This window comes from Hyperolius riggenbachi, chromosome 11 (genome assembly GCF_040937935.1).
Source record: "Hyperolius riggenbachi isolate aHypRig1 chromosome 11, aHypRig1.pri, whole genome shotgun sequence".
In the NCBI taxonomy this organism is placed as follows: domain Eukaryota; kingdom Metazoa; phylum Chordata; class Amphibia; order Anura; family Hyperoliidae; genus Hyperolius; species Hyperolius riggenbachi.
This window is the reverse complement of record NC_090656.1, coordinates 168188754-168206684: the sequence shown is the minus strand read 5'-3', so window position 1 is coordinate 168206684 and position 17931 is coordinate 168188754. Positions and strand designations below refer to the sequence as shown.

General features: G+C 39.3%; 1 protein-coding gene across 7 annotated transcripts in view; it reads left to right on the top strand.

The window, feature by feature from the left end:
* The window catches only part of ZNF423 (zinc finger protein 423), a 464204-nt gene that overhangs the window by 48283 nt on the left and 397990 nt on the right, over positions 1 to 17931 (top strand). For 6 of the 7 annotated variants that reach the window (XM_068261031.1, XM_068261037.1, XM_068261036.1 and 3 more), the window contains exon 2: positions 9401 to 9454. In XM_068261031.1, the coding sequence (XP_068117132.1) occupies positions 9401 to 9454 (54 nt within the window). Of the gene's footprint in view, positions 1 to 9400; positions 9506 to 17931 lie in introns of those variants that run through there. The other variant, XM_068261038.1, reaches the window with a different exon arrangement.

The window sequence follows — 17931 nt, the reverse complement described above, 5'->3', positions numbered from 1 at the left end:
GCCTTACATTGCTTCTCCCCTGCTTGCATTGCCTACCTAGTGAGCACAAGCTGGAAAGGCTGCTATTGTACGTGAGCTGTAGTAAGAAGGATGGATTCTGGAGGGTGCAGTTTTAAATAGCTTAAGGCTAGGGCTACATGAATAAGATTAATTGCCTGAAATCAAGAGGTTTAACTCTTTATTGGCAACTACCTAATTTAAAAAAAAAAAAAATCTTGTATTGCTAAAGAAACAACTGTCCACTAGACGATTAATCTCTAAACCCTGAATACGATAATTAATCTGTTTTGTATAGCCTAGGTCTTGGGCTGGGTTCACACTGCACGAAAAAAAGTTCAGTGGAGCTAAATGGAACGAATTAGCATGGATTTGAAGGAATCCTATTCAAGTCAATAGGATCCGTTCACATTAGTCCATTCGGAATGGATCCATTTGATCCATTACGACAAGCAGAACCCAAGTATGGGTCCTACATGACTTTTCCTGATTGGCTGAACAAAGTAAATGCCCATGGAATCATTTGTAGCCTGTTAGAATGGACAGTGTCTGCTCTCGCTAGGCTGGTCACTGTGTACATTTTGCCATTTTTTTACTCACCTGCTGCTGTCACATTCTGGCCCTCCACCGTTGCTGCTACCACTGTTCTACATAGGAAAAGCACTGGTATACAGAGCCAAGGCATCAGAAGCATCATGTTCCCTTTGGATTGCAACAGACCAATGAGGATCTTCCTGGTTTGAGCGAGGATTCCCATTGGTCTGCTGCAATCCAATAGGGAACTTCAATAAAAGATTAGTATAGTATAAATTCGCCTCCCAGCTACTTTCACCTTCTAAATTTTCATTACTCAAAAATAGTAGTTTGTGGCAAAAGTCTAGTGTGAGTACAGGTGTCCTCTGTTGTTATTAATGTCTTCTTACTGGATCAACAAGACACTGTTGTTACTCTTTTGTTTTCCTTGCAGTGGAGTGCTTTTTATTCATCCTCTTATATAGCTAAGCATTATGGCCCATATGCAATTAACTTTTTCTCCTGACATATCTCCTGGGAGATTATTTTCATCTTCTACTTAAAATAACTTTTCAACATTTTGCAATTGAAAATGTACCAAAAATAGGTGAAAAAGTACTATCAAAATTATTTTGAATATTTTCTTGCATGCTGGTGACTTAAAAGGCATTTTATTGACGAGTTGTAAAAATATTACTCAGGAGAAAAACGAAATTGCATATGGGCCTATGTCTGTTTAGTGATTGTTGCTAAACCATCATCCGAAATGATCACTAGTAATCATTTTGGGCGTTATTGATTGTTTGCTTGTATATTGCTTTAGTCTTTGTATCAACAATGCAAGCAAAAAAGCCTCTGCCGCCCAGACTCATAAGCATCAGGAAACAGTAGTCTCAGTGGACAGTTTCCATTGCGGTTAGGTTGTGGGGTAGTTTGAAACTGTTCCAACGACTTTGGATGTAGCTGTAGTATACTACTGTAACAGTAAATGGCTGTATGGGCCAGTTTTACAGTAAAACGTGACTGGCCTTATTCTGGTGCGTTGAATGCACTGCTTCAATCAAGAACCTTGTTTTTACTAGGGCAGAAGTAAACTACAAAAAATGGTTACTGTTACATTAAGGCTTGAGTCACACTTAAAGGGGCACTACGGCGAAAAATTGTAAAATATGTGCAAACCGAAAAATAAGTATATTTTTTTCCAGAGTAAAATGAGCCATAAATTACTTTTCTTCTATGTTGCTGTCACTTACAGTAGGTAGTAGAAATCTGACAGAAGGAACAGGTTTTGGACTAGTCCATGTCTTAATAGGGGATTCTCAGCAAGGCTCTTATTCTTTATGAAGATATTCGCTAAGAAGGATTTAAACAATAATGCTGGCCAGTTTCCCTGCTCGCTACACAGTTTTTTGACAGTTGAACAGAGCAACTGTCATTCACTAAGTGCTTTGAAAATAAATAAATCCCTGAGAATCCCCTATGAAGAGATGGACTAGTCCAAAACCTGTCACTTCTGTCAGATTACTACTACCTACTGTAAGTGACAACAACATAGGAGAAAACTAATTTATGGCTCATTTTACTCTGGAAAAAACGTACTTCTTATTTGTATATGTTTGAATATATTTTATACTTTACAATTTTTCACCATAGTGCTCTTTTAAAATGTGTTCAGTCCTGTCCATTCAGTTTTTGACAGTTAGTATGTGTTTATATGACTGTTTTCACACATAGAAGGGCACATTTCCGGTCTGGTCAAGTCCTGTCAGGTTTTTTTTATCAGTTTTCTATGGGTGTGCTCACACATAAAAGGTGTATATTTCCAATCCAGTGATGTAAAACAAATAGAAAACTGATGCAAAACTGACAGAACAGGACAGCACTGGGATGAACTAAGATTGTCCAGATTTATTTGTGAACCAAGCTGAAAATGTTTTTTGTCCCCCACTAAGAGTACTTGGCATTCTACTTGTCCCAAAATACTAATGGTGCCCCCCTAATGGTGGCTCAGCTTTTCTCAAGGAAATAGCAGAACTTGTATCTTGTATAACACTGAAACACCCTAGGTGGATAATTCTGGGAGACTTTAACGCATGGGTCGATACACACTCTTCCCAATTTGGAACTGAGCTACTTCTCTCCATGAATGAACTGGGCTTCTCTCAAGCCATCAACCTCCCTACCCACAAAAAAGGACACACTCTGGACCTCATTTTCCATTCAGAACTCCTAATATCCAATGCGGAAATAGCAAAAAGAAGTCCTTATTCCTGTCTCACGAAATTGAAAATGCAGCCAACAGACCTGCCCAACTATTCCGCACGGTTGACAGTCTCTACAATCCATCTTGCAGGAAATCCAGCATCACACCTTCACAGGAACTGTGCGAGAAATTTGCCCACTTCTTCTCAGACAAAGTCTCCTCCATACGATCTGCCATTCAATTCACAGCCCAAGAAACCCATGCAGAGCCATATAACAGGTGCAAAAATAGCCTACCACCATGGTCTGATTTTAAAGTAATCACTGAAAAAGACATCTTGGACATCCTCTCAAACCTTCGTCAGACTACCTGCGATCTGGACCCTGGCCCCACTAAGTGCATGTTGAAATGCCCTCAACTTTTTACACCGGCATTCCACAAAATAGTCAACGGTTCCTTACAAGAAGGGTGGTTTCCCTCTACTCTGAAAGAAGCAATCGTCAGGCCACTACTCAAGAAACCACCCTTAGTCCCAGATGCTCTAAACAGCTACAGACATGTCTCTAACCTCCCCTTTCTGGGAAAAGTTATTGAAAAGGCTTTCTACCTCCAACTTGAAGACAGGCTCTCCAGAAACAACATCCTTGACCCTCTTCAATCTGGCTTCAGGAAATATCACAGCTGTGAAACAGCCCTCACCCAGATTTGCAATGATCTGCTCATTGCAAGAGACAAGGGTCAATGTTCCATCCTGATTTTGCTCGACCTCTCAGCGGCTTTTGACACAGTCGATCATGGAATCTTGCTCAACAGGCTACAAGAGTACTGTGGCATAGATGCCATTGTTCTCCAGTGGTTCAACTCCTTCCTGGCTGGCAGAACACAAAGGGTAGCCTTAGGGCCCTTCCTCTCCAAACCTGTACCACTAAAATACGGTGTACCTCAGGGCGCAATATTATCCCCTTTACTTTTCACCATATACATGCTGCCACTTGGAGAAATCATACAAAAACATGGCCTGACATATCATTGCTATGCTGATGACACCCAGCTATATTTGTCATTCAAACCTGGCATCACAGACCCTACTCCACAAATAAACGCATGCTTAGCTGAGCTTCAGGAGTGGATGAATATGAATTGGCTAAAACTTAATGCTGACAAAACTGAGGTACTTGTTATCGAGGGCCAGGGCTCAACAGCAAAGCAGCCCCAGTCTCAACCAACACCGCTAAGGATAGGGAGCTCAGACCTGAAAAACTCAGACTGTGTGCGCAGCCTGGGAGTACTGATTGATAGGAAATTAAGCTTCAGGAATCAAATCTCAGCTGTTGTGAAACATTCCTTCTTTCATCTAAGGAATATTGCAAAGATTAAACGCCTAATTCCTTCAGAGGATCTTCCAACCCTAGTTCATGCCTTCGTCACATCAAGGTTAGACTACTGCAACGCCCTCTACACAGGCCTGCATAAGAAAGACTTACGCCGCCTGCAATTAGTACAGAATGCCGCCGCAAGGCTGTTAACGAGCCAACCCCGCCATTGCCACATAACACCAACCCTGAGCTCACTCCACTGGCTACCGATAAAATGGAGAATTCTGTTTAAGATTGGCTTACTGACATTCAAATCCTTGCACAATCTGGGCCCTGGATACCTGAAGGACTTGTTGCAACTGCATCACACCCCCCACAATCTTAGATCAAAAGGACGCAACACCATGGTCACCCCCAGAGTCCACCTCAAAACCTTGGGAGACAGAGCCTTTTGTCATGCTGCCCCTACACTTTGGAACTCCCTGCCACTCCCAATCAGGACAGCTCCATCCCCGGAAGCATTAAAGTCTAAACTGAAAACCTACCTCTTTAGTCTGGCATTCATGAACATCTGACTATCTCCTCTGTAACACAACCCAGCCTGCAACCCTGTATTAATCTGAGACACAACTATGCGCTTTGAGTCCTATGGGAGAAACGCGCTTTACAAATTTTATTGTATTGTATGGTAGTGGGGGCTTGGTGAAGGAGGCTGCAGTTCACCTTCTTTCCTTTATCTCTCCGTGACCATTGCACTGCTATTCAGTTTGTCCTTTGGATTTATTTAATTTGAATGTGGCTCCTCCTCTGCTTAACTACTGCTGTGGTATATTAACGTCTGGTGTACATTTGATGTCATACTCAGTTTGATCTCTGCTGCGCCAGTAGTCCCCTTTGTGGCCGGACAATAGAAAGAGTCCAGGTCATATCAGCTTTTGAGAATCTAATCATTGCTTCTGTGTGTGTAGGTTCAGCAGCTATTGACTATGTTCACGCCACTGCTATGTTCAGGCACTTTGGCTTAAGCTGTGGTTCAATCAACCCTTCCTAAAATTATAATTTAATGAAGAGTGTCTTCCCTGAGGTACAGAATAGGGTTAAGCCAAAAGAGCCATCCTCAGCAAAGGTCTGAAGAAGTCTGCTTCTTCAGGATACACGTTTTAGAAACTTTTTCACAGTAATCTACCTATCTCATGGTAAGTCTGAGGATTTGCTTGCCCTTATGCATGCTGTCCTCTCCTAGCTAGGTATTGAATAGATTATTGGCCTTCAGGTATGGAAGAAAGAAAATCTGAGATTCATGGATTCTCTCCACTTTTCAAAATAGATACACTTGGACCTTCAAATTTACTCTTTCATACCCTACCATAAGTATCTCTGTAAATATACTGCAATTGGTATGGATGTGTAAAAAATAATTTTTCTTCAATATAACAGTGTCTGTGGTTAGACCAGGAAACAGTTAAAAATTCCTCACTCTTTTATGGGTCAGTGAAATTTACTTTTTGGTTTGAAAGAAGTCAGGCTACTGAAGATCTGTCATCAACCTCATGGGATGCAATAGGATATTTTTTCTTTAAAAAATTACATAGAACACCAGCAGGCAATTATTCTTTCCATTTAGCCCATTAATATTTTTTTTGTTAAAGGACAACCGAGGTGACATGTGACATGATGTACAGTGCCAAGCACACAAATAGCTAGGCTGTGGTCCTTTTTTTATCTTTATGAGTTAATGATCATGTATGCAAGTGACAGTTTCTACAAACAGACATCAAACAAATGACAGTGCTCATAGGCTGCAACTGAATTGTAGACCAACAGAGGCATGCAGAGCGCCCCACAAGGGCTAAATACTTGCCTTGAATGCAAATCAGATGCAAACATGTACTAGTCCTAATCTATAATTTGAATGCAATGCTCTGCATGCCTCTGTTGGTCTACAATTCAGTTGCAGCCTATGAGCGCTGTTATTTGTTTGATGTCTGTTTAAAGAAATGTGTATACCATTTTATGATTAGCAGCACTAGGAAAAAATCATGTTTTTATTGTTAGACTAGCGGTAGGTCTTCCCCGAGAGGACCCGTCATCGCCGTGGGGAAGTCTAGTAGGGAATAATTTGTGCACATATTATTTATACTGAAGCTAATGTCCTCCTTTGCTGTGCCTGTTTTGAATGCAAGTTGTGTATTTTAGTTCATATTGTGGAGCTCTGCACATCTATTGCAGGTAGTCAATTCGGGTGCAGCCTCTGTTTGGAAGCGCTGCCAATGTCTCCTGCTATAAGTGACAGTTTCTGTCCAGGTCGGGACCGGGTCGGACTGGGTCAAACTATAGCACAATCCTCACTGATAAGTAATTACAGCCATAAAACACTTTCCTGTCAGTAAATGGCTTCTCAGAGCAGGAAAGAGATAAAAAGGGTCAATAATTCATAGATTTGAGCTCTGACATACTTCAATGAAGGTGCCATTGAGCAGAGACAATGTAACAGAAAAACTTAAAAACTAGATTAAGTATAAAATAAAACTGTCAGGTATCTAAAAAAGTCATTTTTAGGAGACTGATGATGGATACAATTGTTTTTCTCATCAGTTTATTTTCACCTCGGATGTCCTATAATAAACTTGCAAGATGCATATCAGCACATTTTCCATTCACCAGTCATTCTAGAAGTTCCTTGACTTCCTGGATGCCAATGTTTACTTACATGTCACAGCTCTCCCATTTGGCCTGTCCTTTTCACCTTCACTGCATTCATAAAAAGTTCAGTCCATCGTTGCATTATTTAGAAAGCCAAGAATCTATACATTTCGCTACATAGAGAATTTGTCCTCTTAACTCTGCAAGAAATAGAGTGGATTATACACTGGGAAAAGCAGCAAGATGGAATTAATAACATCCATTGTTAAAGTGTAACTGTCGGGCATAAAATCAAAAAACAATTCTTTATTTTTATCTGGTAACAAGTAATAAGGATGCTAACCAGGCAATACAAAAGTTAAAAATCACTATTACTTTTCTTGTTGATAAATGATCATTCCCCAGTTTACCTGACTCTTATTTGGTACATTGCCACACAATGGAAGTTGCAGGGCATGCTGGGTTGTCTTTTTTGCTTCTTTACTTTCCTCTCAGACTAACTAATGCAACCTGATTGGCTGAAGCCTCTTTCCCCCTGTTTTCCCTTCCCACATTGCCTCTTCTTGGGCACACGTCTTTTCCTCAGCTACCATATGCAGAGAAGCACAATGGTCATTGGTCTGCTATTTCATAGTTCATTACAGATTGGACCCCACAGTCCTCTAATCAGTTTGGAAAATCTGAATTTGACTTTCTACTTCTTCTGAGAATAAATAGTACATCCGTCCGTTTCTATTGTTGGGGCTAGTTAATGACTATGAGTATGCTGCCATGGAAGCATTAAACAAACTGTAAAATTAAAACTTCCTACTGGATTTTTCCTTTCCTAGTGCATCCCCTTTACAGCAAATTACCAGCCCAAGTTCAAGTAAGGACTAGAGGGTAGGGTTGTGGCTGGCTGATAGGCTAACTGAGCAGAATACTTTGAATAGGGAATCCTCTCAGGTAGCTCACATTGTGAGCACGGTAGTATGCTGCCTTAGAGATTCACTAATAAAGGAACTTTTCCAGTGGGTATTTGTTTGTATATTCTGTTGTCATACTGTGTAGCTTGCTGCCTTTATCATTTGTCTGATATTTACTTGAACTATATACATTTATCACTCTGTATTGACTACTTCACACTACATCAGTCCTTGCTACTCAAGTTTTCATGTGTTGTTATATGGGATTTGTTATGCAGTAGGTTGCATTGTAAACACTAGTATATAAGGACACAAGATGAGCCCCAGCATACATACTGTTTTATTGGATTCCTCTCTGTATAGGGAGAATTGCCCTTATTCTATTAATTATTCAACCAGGGGATACATTTTCATGTCATGTCATGTAGAGTAACTTTTCAGTGCCTAGAAATAAAAAAATAAAATAAAAACATGTTTAAAAAAAGAAATATCAAACTTATTTTGAGTACTTTCTTTATTGTTGAGGACTTAAAACTTAAAGTGGATCCGAGATAAACTTTTACTCATTGTATAATTGTGTTCCTTTCATATCGTTTATAGGGAATTCCTCAAGCCAAATACTTTTCTTGTTTTGTTTTAATACTCTAATTCCCTATAAACTAAACAAGCCTCGCCCACAGCTCCTTTTGTGCATTGGCATTGTAGCAAGGGTTTATAGGAGCTCAGTCTTGGCAGGAGGAGGAGGTTACTAGCCATTGATTTCAGAGGCAGGGGAGGAGGAGAGAGGACTGAATTTACACACAGGCAAGCTGATAGCATCTCTAGCCCTCAGGCCTGTGACAAACAGAACGTGGCTACCCTTTATTGTATCACAGGAATAATTAATCATAAACTTTCAAAGCTGTTTGCAGCTAGATATGCTGTGTAAACTATCTTAACTTTAGATAAGATATATAGACAAGTTGCTTGGTGTAGGTAGTTTTTCATCTCGGATCTGCTTTAAACATCTCCCATCAGAAAACTCAGGAGAAAGGTAGTTGAATAAGGGCCAATGGATTTAACCTCCCCGGCGTTCTATTGAAATCGCCAGGGAGGCTGCGGGAGGGGTTTTTTTTAATAAAAAAAAAACTATTTCATGCAGCCAACTGAAAGTTGGCTGCATGAAAGCCCACTAGAGGGCGCTCCGGAGGCGTTCTTCCGATCGCCTCCGGCGCCCAGAATAAACAAGGAAGGCCGCAATGAGCGGCCTTCCTTGTTTTGCTTAGATCGTCGCCATAGCGACGAGCGGAGTGACGTCATGGACGTCAGCCGACGTCCTGACGTCAGCCGCCTCCGATCCAGCCCTTAGCGCTGGCCGGAACTTTTTGTTCCGGCTACGCTGGGCTCAGGCGGCTGGGGGGACCCTCTTTCGCCGCTGCTCGCGGCGGATCGCCGCAGAGCGGCGGCGATCAGGCAGCACACGCGGCTGGCAAAGTGCCGGCTGCGTGTGCTGCTTTTTATTTGAAGAAAATCGGCCCAGCAGGGCCTGAGCGGCAGCCTCCGGCGGTGATGGACGAGCTGAGCTCGTCCATACCGCTCAGGAGGTTAAACATATACAGTATATATATATATATATATATATATATATATATATATATATATATATATATATATATATATATATATATATATATATATATATATATATATATATATATATATATATATTGTATTATATACATTCATTTTATGTATATAAATTTGTGTGTAGTTAGGCAGCAATATATAATGATGTGTTTTATATCTTAATTTTTAAGTAATGTTTTGTTACTTTTTATTTTCAGTGGAGGCTTCTGATGACTTCAGTCTGAACTGGGACTCCTCTCTAAGTCAAACAGGTACTGACTGACCTGTACATTCTGCTGTTGTGTTCAAATTGTATGTCTAAGGTTAGAAACTTTTGTTATCCTACTTTAAATTGAGAGCATATGAAAAATATATAGCTTAAAGGTGTGCACAATGTAAGCATCTACTCTGCTGAGTAAGGATTTCTATATATAATTTCATATATTATGTTCATAGATAATTGTATACCCACAAAGAAATCACATACAACATTGAAGGCCAAGCCCAGGTGCAAATGGTTTCCTTGTCCTGTGCAGACACTGATGAGCAGAACCTTGTTAAAGCAAGATGAAACTGGATTTCAACGACTATTATACCAATTGCTAAGTACAAAAGTATTAGCTAGTCCCCCATCACTTAAAATAAATAAAAAATAAATATATATATATATATATATATATATATATATATACATATATATATATATATATTGTGCCGAGTGGAAGGAAGTTCTCTGTTGGTTAAACTATTCCTCCCTCATGGTGATGCATTGCCATAGCAACCAGAAATGGTCCCAAACGCCATAGCTGCCACTGGGCCGCACACGCTGACATCACAGTGACTGAGAATGTGTTTGGGTTAGTAGTAGCCACACAGATACAGTCCATTTCTGAGTGGCGCATTAACCATTGTCACGGCAATATATCACAACGAAGAAGGAGGTGGTGAGGAATAAGAGTTTAGCCAACAGAGAGCTTCCTTCTGTTTGGCACCATCCGGTACGAAGGCACTGCAGGGACAAATCGGTAATTGTATAAATGTGTATATATTTATTAAAAAAAATGATGTGGGTTGGGTAATTGTTAAATAGGTAGCAATAGGTACAAGAGTTTTTAAAGTCCAGCTTCATCCCCCTTTAAGTTAAGGTTCAAACCATCTGAATTAGTTATGAGACATATTTCCAGCATCTCTTTCAATTTTCTGAGATAGGATGGAGGGGAGGAGGGGAGGGGTTCATAATACAAAGATATTTAGCCTCTAGTCTTGCAATGCATAAAGTACAAGCACGTTTTTTAGGTGACTATGGATGCCTCCTCCACCATGTCATTATCTCAGGAAACATAGTGGAGATGCTGGAAATATGTCTCATAACTATCTCAGAATGTTAGAAAACAAGCTCAAAGGGTATGATGCGGAATGTGGGTGGTGCCTGGGCTTCTGGTCAGGTACTTCAAAATTGGTATAAATGCTCACAATGGTCACCATCAATGAAAAAGAATAGTAAAAACACATTGATGGCAAGCTCAAAGTAATAAGGTTGTATATGCCCATTGTGCTACCACTGACCTGTCCTAAAGTTGCCTGGTTGTCTTGCTGAATCCGTTGATGTTAGTGATACCTTAATTTCTGATCTAGATTGGGTACGGTAAGTCAATTTCCCAAAGTAAGATTTTATGGAGAACATCAGCAATGATGGGAAGTTACATCTCTTATTTGTTTTTCTCGATTGTGATTTTTTGAGTAAATCAACATCATTGTCCTTTTTATTATGCAGGTATCACATAATAATGGAAGAAACTTTCAAGATGAGTCTAAATAGCTACTTAGGTAGCAGACACAATTAGTACATGACACTGAGTCTTCTTATTCTCTCCCATTTTTAAAAATAGAATCTGTCTGTGAGCGATAGTAGCTGGTTTAAAATTGGAGTGATGCGTTTCCTATATTTTTTACCTAGCTTTTATGTTGTATTTTTATACCCATGTGCAATATGTGCTTTTTTCCTTTGCATGTCTATTGTGTAGTCCCTCTGTGTGAAGAGCTAACCGAGCATGTAAACAGTGCACTTACTCGCTGTTGCGTGACCCCGGTTTCAAATGACTGCGATGAGCAAGTTCTGCTAACATAGCTACACTGCTGAATTCTGTTAAATTCACTAAAATTAAACTCAGATTCTCAACTGTGGTTTTATAGAGCTAAAACAATTTCCTGCACATAACAGTTGTATGCGTTCTCCTAATCAGCCCCAGTTCATAATACTGTATTGCAGCTTCGCGTTGAGCTACCGTATGTCATAAACTGGATAAAAAGAAATAGTTGTAATCGTTTTGCTAAAGAGCAATTCATAAAAAGAAAACAATACAGAGTAAAGGTAGTCATAAATTAATTGATTTTCCCACTTAGTTCTTGGAAGACTTGATCTCTCGTATTGAATCGACCAGAATTCTATGCCCAAACAGATGAATCATAATTTTGATCAATTGTCGATCTGACTAGATAGAAGAGCTAGATCAAACAGGGGTAAGGCAGGAGCGGTGGTAGGTCGGCGGCCATATCGTTTCACTCCATTGAACACACTGCAGTTTGATAGATTTTCAATAGTTTTTATGTTGAAATCGTTGGAAAATCTATGTGTCATGTATGGAAGCTATAGATCTGGGCGGGTTCAGTGGAGCGCTTGTTAAGTATAACGAATCGCTCTTTAATCTATTTGAGCTAGGCATAATTTAACTGCACATGCTATGGCTGCATAGCGTATGCAGGGAATTATAACACTCCAAGTAAAGAAAGACTGGGTCTCGACCTGGATTTTAGGACAATTGGCTAATTTTTATTCGCAGAACCACAGTGCTAGAGCACAATGTTTCGACCAGATGGTTTTTATCAAGCACTTGATAAAGACCATCTGGTCGAAACGTTGTGCTCTAGCACTGTGGTTCTGTGAACAAAAATTGGCCAATCCCTGTCTTCGAGCAGCCCATGGAGGTTACATTACAAAGCTTACTTTTTTTCACCTTTACTGTAAGGAGAGGTAATGCATGAGGTAAACAGATAAGGGCCTTATTCAATTTACTTTTTCTCTTAAGCTTTCTCCTAGGATATCATTTTAATCACCTGGTTAAAATAACTTTTCATCACTCTGCAATTAAAAAAGTACCAAGAGGTAGGAGAAAAAATACTCTCAAAATGATTCTGAGTATTTTCTTGCTTCCTGGTGGTTTAAAAGAATGTTATTCACAAGTTGTAAAATTATCACCTATGAGAAAACTCAGGAGAAAAAGTTAATTGCATTAGGGCCAATCAGAAGAGATAAATTATGAGTTAAAGAGACACTGAAGCGAGAATAATTCTCGCTTCAGAGCTCATAGTTAGCAGGGGCACACGCTAAAACGCCGCTATCCCGCGGCTAAACGGGGGTCCCTTCACCCCCAACCCCCCCCCTCCCCCCCGCAAAATCAACGACCAAATTGGTCGTAGATTTTGCTGCTCCTAGAGGCAGGGCTAACGGCTGCAGCCCTGCCTCTTAGCGCGTCTATCAGCGGCGCATCGCCGCCTCTCCCCCGCCCCTCTCAGTGAAGGAAGACTGAGAGGGGCGGGGGAGAGGCGGAGAGACGCGCTGACAGACGCGTATGGGGCAGGGCTGCGGCCATTAGCCCTGCCTCAATCCGGAAGAGATCCCCGGCTGCACGGAGGGTATTTCGGGGGGTAAGGGACCCCCGTTTAGCCGCGGGATAGCGGCGTTTTAGCAGGGGCAACCATGCCCCTGCTAACTATGAGCTCTGAAGCGAGATTTATTCTCGCTTCAGAGTCTCTTTAAGTAAGTTAAGGGCCCATGGCCCATATGCAATTCTCTTTTTCACCTGAGTTATCTCCAAGGTGATATTTTTAAATTTGGCAATAAAATGCTTTTTAAGCCACCAGAAAGCAAGAAAATACTCAAAATAATGTTGATATCCCTTTTTCATTTACATTTCGATACTTTTTTAATTGAAAAGTGCTAGAAACTTATTTTAAATAGAAGGTGAAAAATTATCTCCTAGGTGAAAACTCAGGTGAAAAAGTGAATTGCATATGGGCCCATATGCAATTCACTTTTTTACCTGAGTTTTCTCCAAGGTGATAATTTTAAACTTGTCAATAAAATGCCTTTTAAGCCACTAGAAAGCAAGGCAATACTCAATATAATTTTGATAGTACTTTTTCACCTACTTTTTAGTACTTTTTTTAGTTGAAAAGAACTGCAAAGTTATTTTAAATCGAAGATGAAAAATTATCTCCTACGAGAAAACTCAGGTGAAAAAGTGAATTGCATATGGGCCCAGAGGAGAGATAAATCATAAGGGGCCATATGCAATTCACTTTTTCACCTGAGTTTTCTCCTAGGTGATATTTTCAAACTTGTTAATAAAGTGCCTTTTAAATTACCAGCCAGCAAAAAAAAATACTCAAAATAATTTTGACAGTACTTTTTTACCTTCTTTGTAGTACTTTTTCTATTGCAAAGTGCTGAAAAGTTAATCTAAATCGAAGATGAAAAATTATCTCCTTGGAGAAAACTCCAGTGAAAAAGTGAATTGCATATGGCCCAAGGAGAGATAAATGATGTGTTAAGTCAAATAAATCATGAGTTACAGTGGCCCATATGCAATTCACTTTTTCACCTGAGTTTTCTCCTAGGTGAAATTTTCAAACTTGTCAATAAAATGCCCTTCAAACCACCACCAAGCAAACAAATACTCAAAATAATTTTGATAGTACTTTTTCGCAAACCTTTTAGTACTTTGGTACTTGGGGCAGCACGGTGGCGTAGTGGTTAGCTCTCTCGCCTTGCAGCGCTGGGTCCCTGGTTCGAATCCCAGCCAGGGCACTATCTGCAAAGAGTTTGTATGTTCTCTCCGTGTCTACGTGGGTTTCCTCCGGGCACTCCGGTTTCCTCCCACATTCCAAAAAACATACAGATAAGTTAATTGGCTCCCACTAAAATTGGCCCTAGACTACAATACTTACACTACATAATATAGACATATGGCACTGGTAGGGATTAGATTGTGAGCTCCTTTGAGGGACAGTTAGTGACAAGAGATATATATATATATATATATATATATATACACAGTACAGCGCTGCGTAATATGTCGGTGCTATATAAAATACTAAAATAATAAAAAAAATAATAATAATAATACTTTTTCAATTGAAAAGTTATTTAAAGAAAAGGCAAAAAATTATCTCCTAAGAGAAATGTCAGGAGAAAAATGTAATTGCATATGGCCCAGTATGTCAAATAAGGAGAGCTAAATCATAAGTTAAGTTAGTTAAGGAGAGATAAATCATAAGGAGAGATAAATCATGTGTTAAGTAAAATAAATCACGAGTGAAGTGATTTAAAGAGACACTGAAGTGAAAAAAAAATTATGATATTATGATTTGTATGTGTAGCAAAGCTAAGAAATAAAACATTAAGATCAGATACATCAGTGTAATTGTTTCCAGTACAGGAAGAGTTAAGAAACTCCAGTTGTTATCTTTATGCAAAAGAGCCATTAATGTCTACTACTTTCAAAGTCGTGGAGAGGGCTGTCTTCTGACTTTTATTATCTCAACTGTAAGTGGACAGTTTTCTTTTTATCTGCCAGAGGAGAGGTCATTAGTTCACAGACTGCTCTGAAAGAATCATTTTGAATGCTGAGTGTTGTGTAATCTGCACATATTAGAGAATGATGCAATGTTAGAAAACACACTATATACCTGAAAATAAAAATACTGAGAAGATTTTCTTTGCTGCTAATCTTCTAGTAATTATTCATAGTACACAACCAATTCACTATGTCATATTTTTTTTTTTCGCTTCAGTGTCTCTTTAAGGAGAGATAAAATTGTGAGTTATTAAGCAAGGTGAGAAAATTCAAAGCTTTGGGAATCCGCCCCACTAAATTGTATTACATGTACAGCGGTGCACATTTTCTGTAGTGTGGCAGAATGACATCATTCTAATAAGTGTGCTTCCTGCCTAAGTAACGACTTGTGAAATTGCTAAATTACATGATATAAATGAGTGCATTGTCTTTCATTGCCTGTCAGTCCTCCTGCCCTCTCCACAGAACAAGACTATATAATAGCAAAAATATGAGTCTCACCTTGTTTCCAGTGCAAGAAGAGTTAAGAAACTTCACTTGTTATCTATGCAAAAAGAGCTTCTCTGAGCTCTCTGACTAATTTAGTGCTATTTCCTGAAGCACACACACACACACACACACACACACACACACACACATATATATATATAACAGTGACAACAAAAGGACAACTTCAGATACGATTTTACTGCAGGGAAGTTCAAAGGGTCACTAGCTCTGCTCTGTTTCATAGTTTAAAATGCAGAGTGTAGTTTGTAAACTGCAAATACTAGCGAATGATGCAATGTTAGAAGAAAAAGCCGTATAACTGAAAATAAAAATATGAGAGTATTTTCTTTGCTACTTATGTTCTATTAATTATCCATACTACACATACAATTCAAGAAGTTTTAAAACTTCTTGCTTTTACTGATGGCTAACACGGTACAATACCCTACTGCTACACATACAATTCATTATATCATACGTTTATTTTCGTTTCAGTGTCACTTTAAGGCAAAATACATTTAACATAACCAGAAAGCCTGAGAAAAGTGTTTGTTAGGAGTATAAATCATTAAATTCCTAATCTATACCTGTAAGTATTTTATTTTGTTTGCATCACTCTTAATATCAGACGGGGTTGGAGATCTCTGTTCTGTACTATACTGCAATTATTTTTTGCATAATAAAATGACCAGATCCAGGGCAGTAAGGTTTTCTATTTCTGGGCACACTATATTCAACATTTTTCAACATTTTTTCAAGGAAATCTAATTGCTGTTTCATTATTACCATTATCTAATTAAAAAGGCTTCCCAGGCATAATTAGTTTCAAGGCAGGTAAGCTCGTTTCCTGTAAGAGAATGATCTGCTTCTACGAACATTATTTCTGTTGCGTGCTGAAAAAAAAGAATTTCTCTGATAAAATACAATTCCCTTTAGGGATGGAAGGAGCACAGCATTAGGGGAAGAGGGAAAACAATTGTTCATGGTTTACATCAGATGACAAGAAATAGTAAAGTTCTCTACAAACATCAAACATGCCATAGCCAAGGCAAATGGGGGGGGGGGGGGCGGATTTGTTGTTTATTTGTTTATCGGTTAGGGTTAAGCTTAGATAAGGAGGGTTAAGGTGTAGCCTGCCTCATCCAATCCCACAGAAGTTCTAGGAGGTCTGGTAGAGGAATTTCAGGATTGGAAACCCAGGTACCGGTTAAAAAAGTTGACAAAAAGAGCACCAGGAGCTCCAATAGGGTAGTATTTCTAAGAAATGGGAAATATAAAGTAATAACAACTACTCACAAACGTGGGTTGCTATAGGCAACCACAATTTTGGGCATGTGGAGAAGAACCGTCTCCACTCGGTTATAATGACTCGGTTGGGTCAACGTGGGTCACGCTCCAGAAAAAACAAACAACCACTGGATGTAGTCCCAGAGGTAACCCCTTGGACAGAGGTGGAGATAATGCAAGATGGGAGGAGGCACCCCAATTGTGATTCAATATGTAGTAAGTAATATAAACATTCTTACATAGTCTTTGGTGCTCTGAAATAGAGATACATAGTTAAGCCTCGTATTGACCTGAGGAAGCAGGCAGGTCCTGTAAAACGCATTGTTGTTTATTGTTGTCTAACAATAAAAATCTTAATCTCTTATGAGGTAAGACTGTTTCTATAACTTACCTCCTCTCACTACATATTGTATCACAATTGGGGAGCCTCTTTCCATCTTGCATAATCCCACAGAAGAGCTACTGTAGCATAAATAAGTTCATCTGAAACCATAAAATCCACCCCTCTTCACTTCTGTATTGTATAAGGCAAATTGAGGAAGTTTTATGAACGCCACACTGAGAGCCACAATTGGCATCCAAACCCCTTCCCCCATTGTCACACTGGAAACTTACAGGGATTTACCATACACTAGTATAGAGCTTAATGCTCCAAGTGATGGCAACAGTAATCACCAGTAAATAGCTGAACATGTTGCAGATTTATTTTTTAAACCTGGATTTTTTCTTTTTATAAAATGCCTTTGCAACTTCAGATAAACACGATATTAACGTTAGTAAGAACAATTTATTATTATTATTTTATTTATATAGTTCCAACATCTTCCATAGCTCTGTACATAGTACAAAACAAATAGTGGGGAACATAGATACAGTCATTCAAAACTCAACTCAAATTCAAAAACTGTACAATAAGGACATCCAGCAATACAAATACAGACAATGTTGATGTGTGATTGAGACATTACCAATACTGGTGCATATACTGGACTACCTAATAGTGGTTATTTTTAATGTTTATTTATATGTTTATTACAAAAAAATAACCAGAACTCTGTTACGCACACAATCAGAAAAAAAACAAAAAACAAAACTGGAGACATCTGTTATGTAGATATTTTGGGGGTGATGAAGTTGACAATCAAGTTTCTTAGAATTCCCTTTGGGGGGGGGGGGGGGGGGAGGGGGGTAGAATTCAGTCATTTAGTAAAGGCATCAAGTTCTGTGGAGAGCCGGTTTTCTTATCTGTTTGTCAAGGGAACCAGGGGGATTGACCAAATCCTATGTAAAGCCACTCAGTCCACTGGTCTTCAGCCTAAAGCTTCATATCTGTCTTT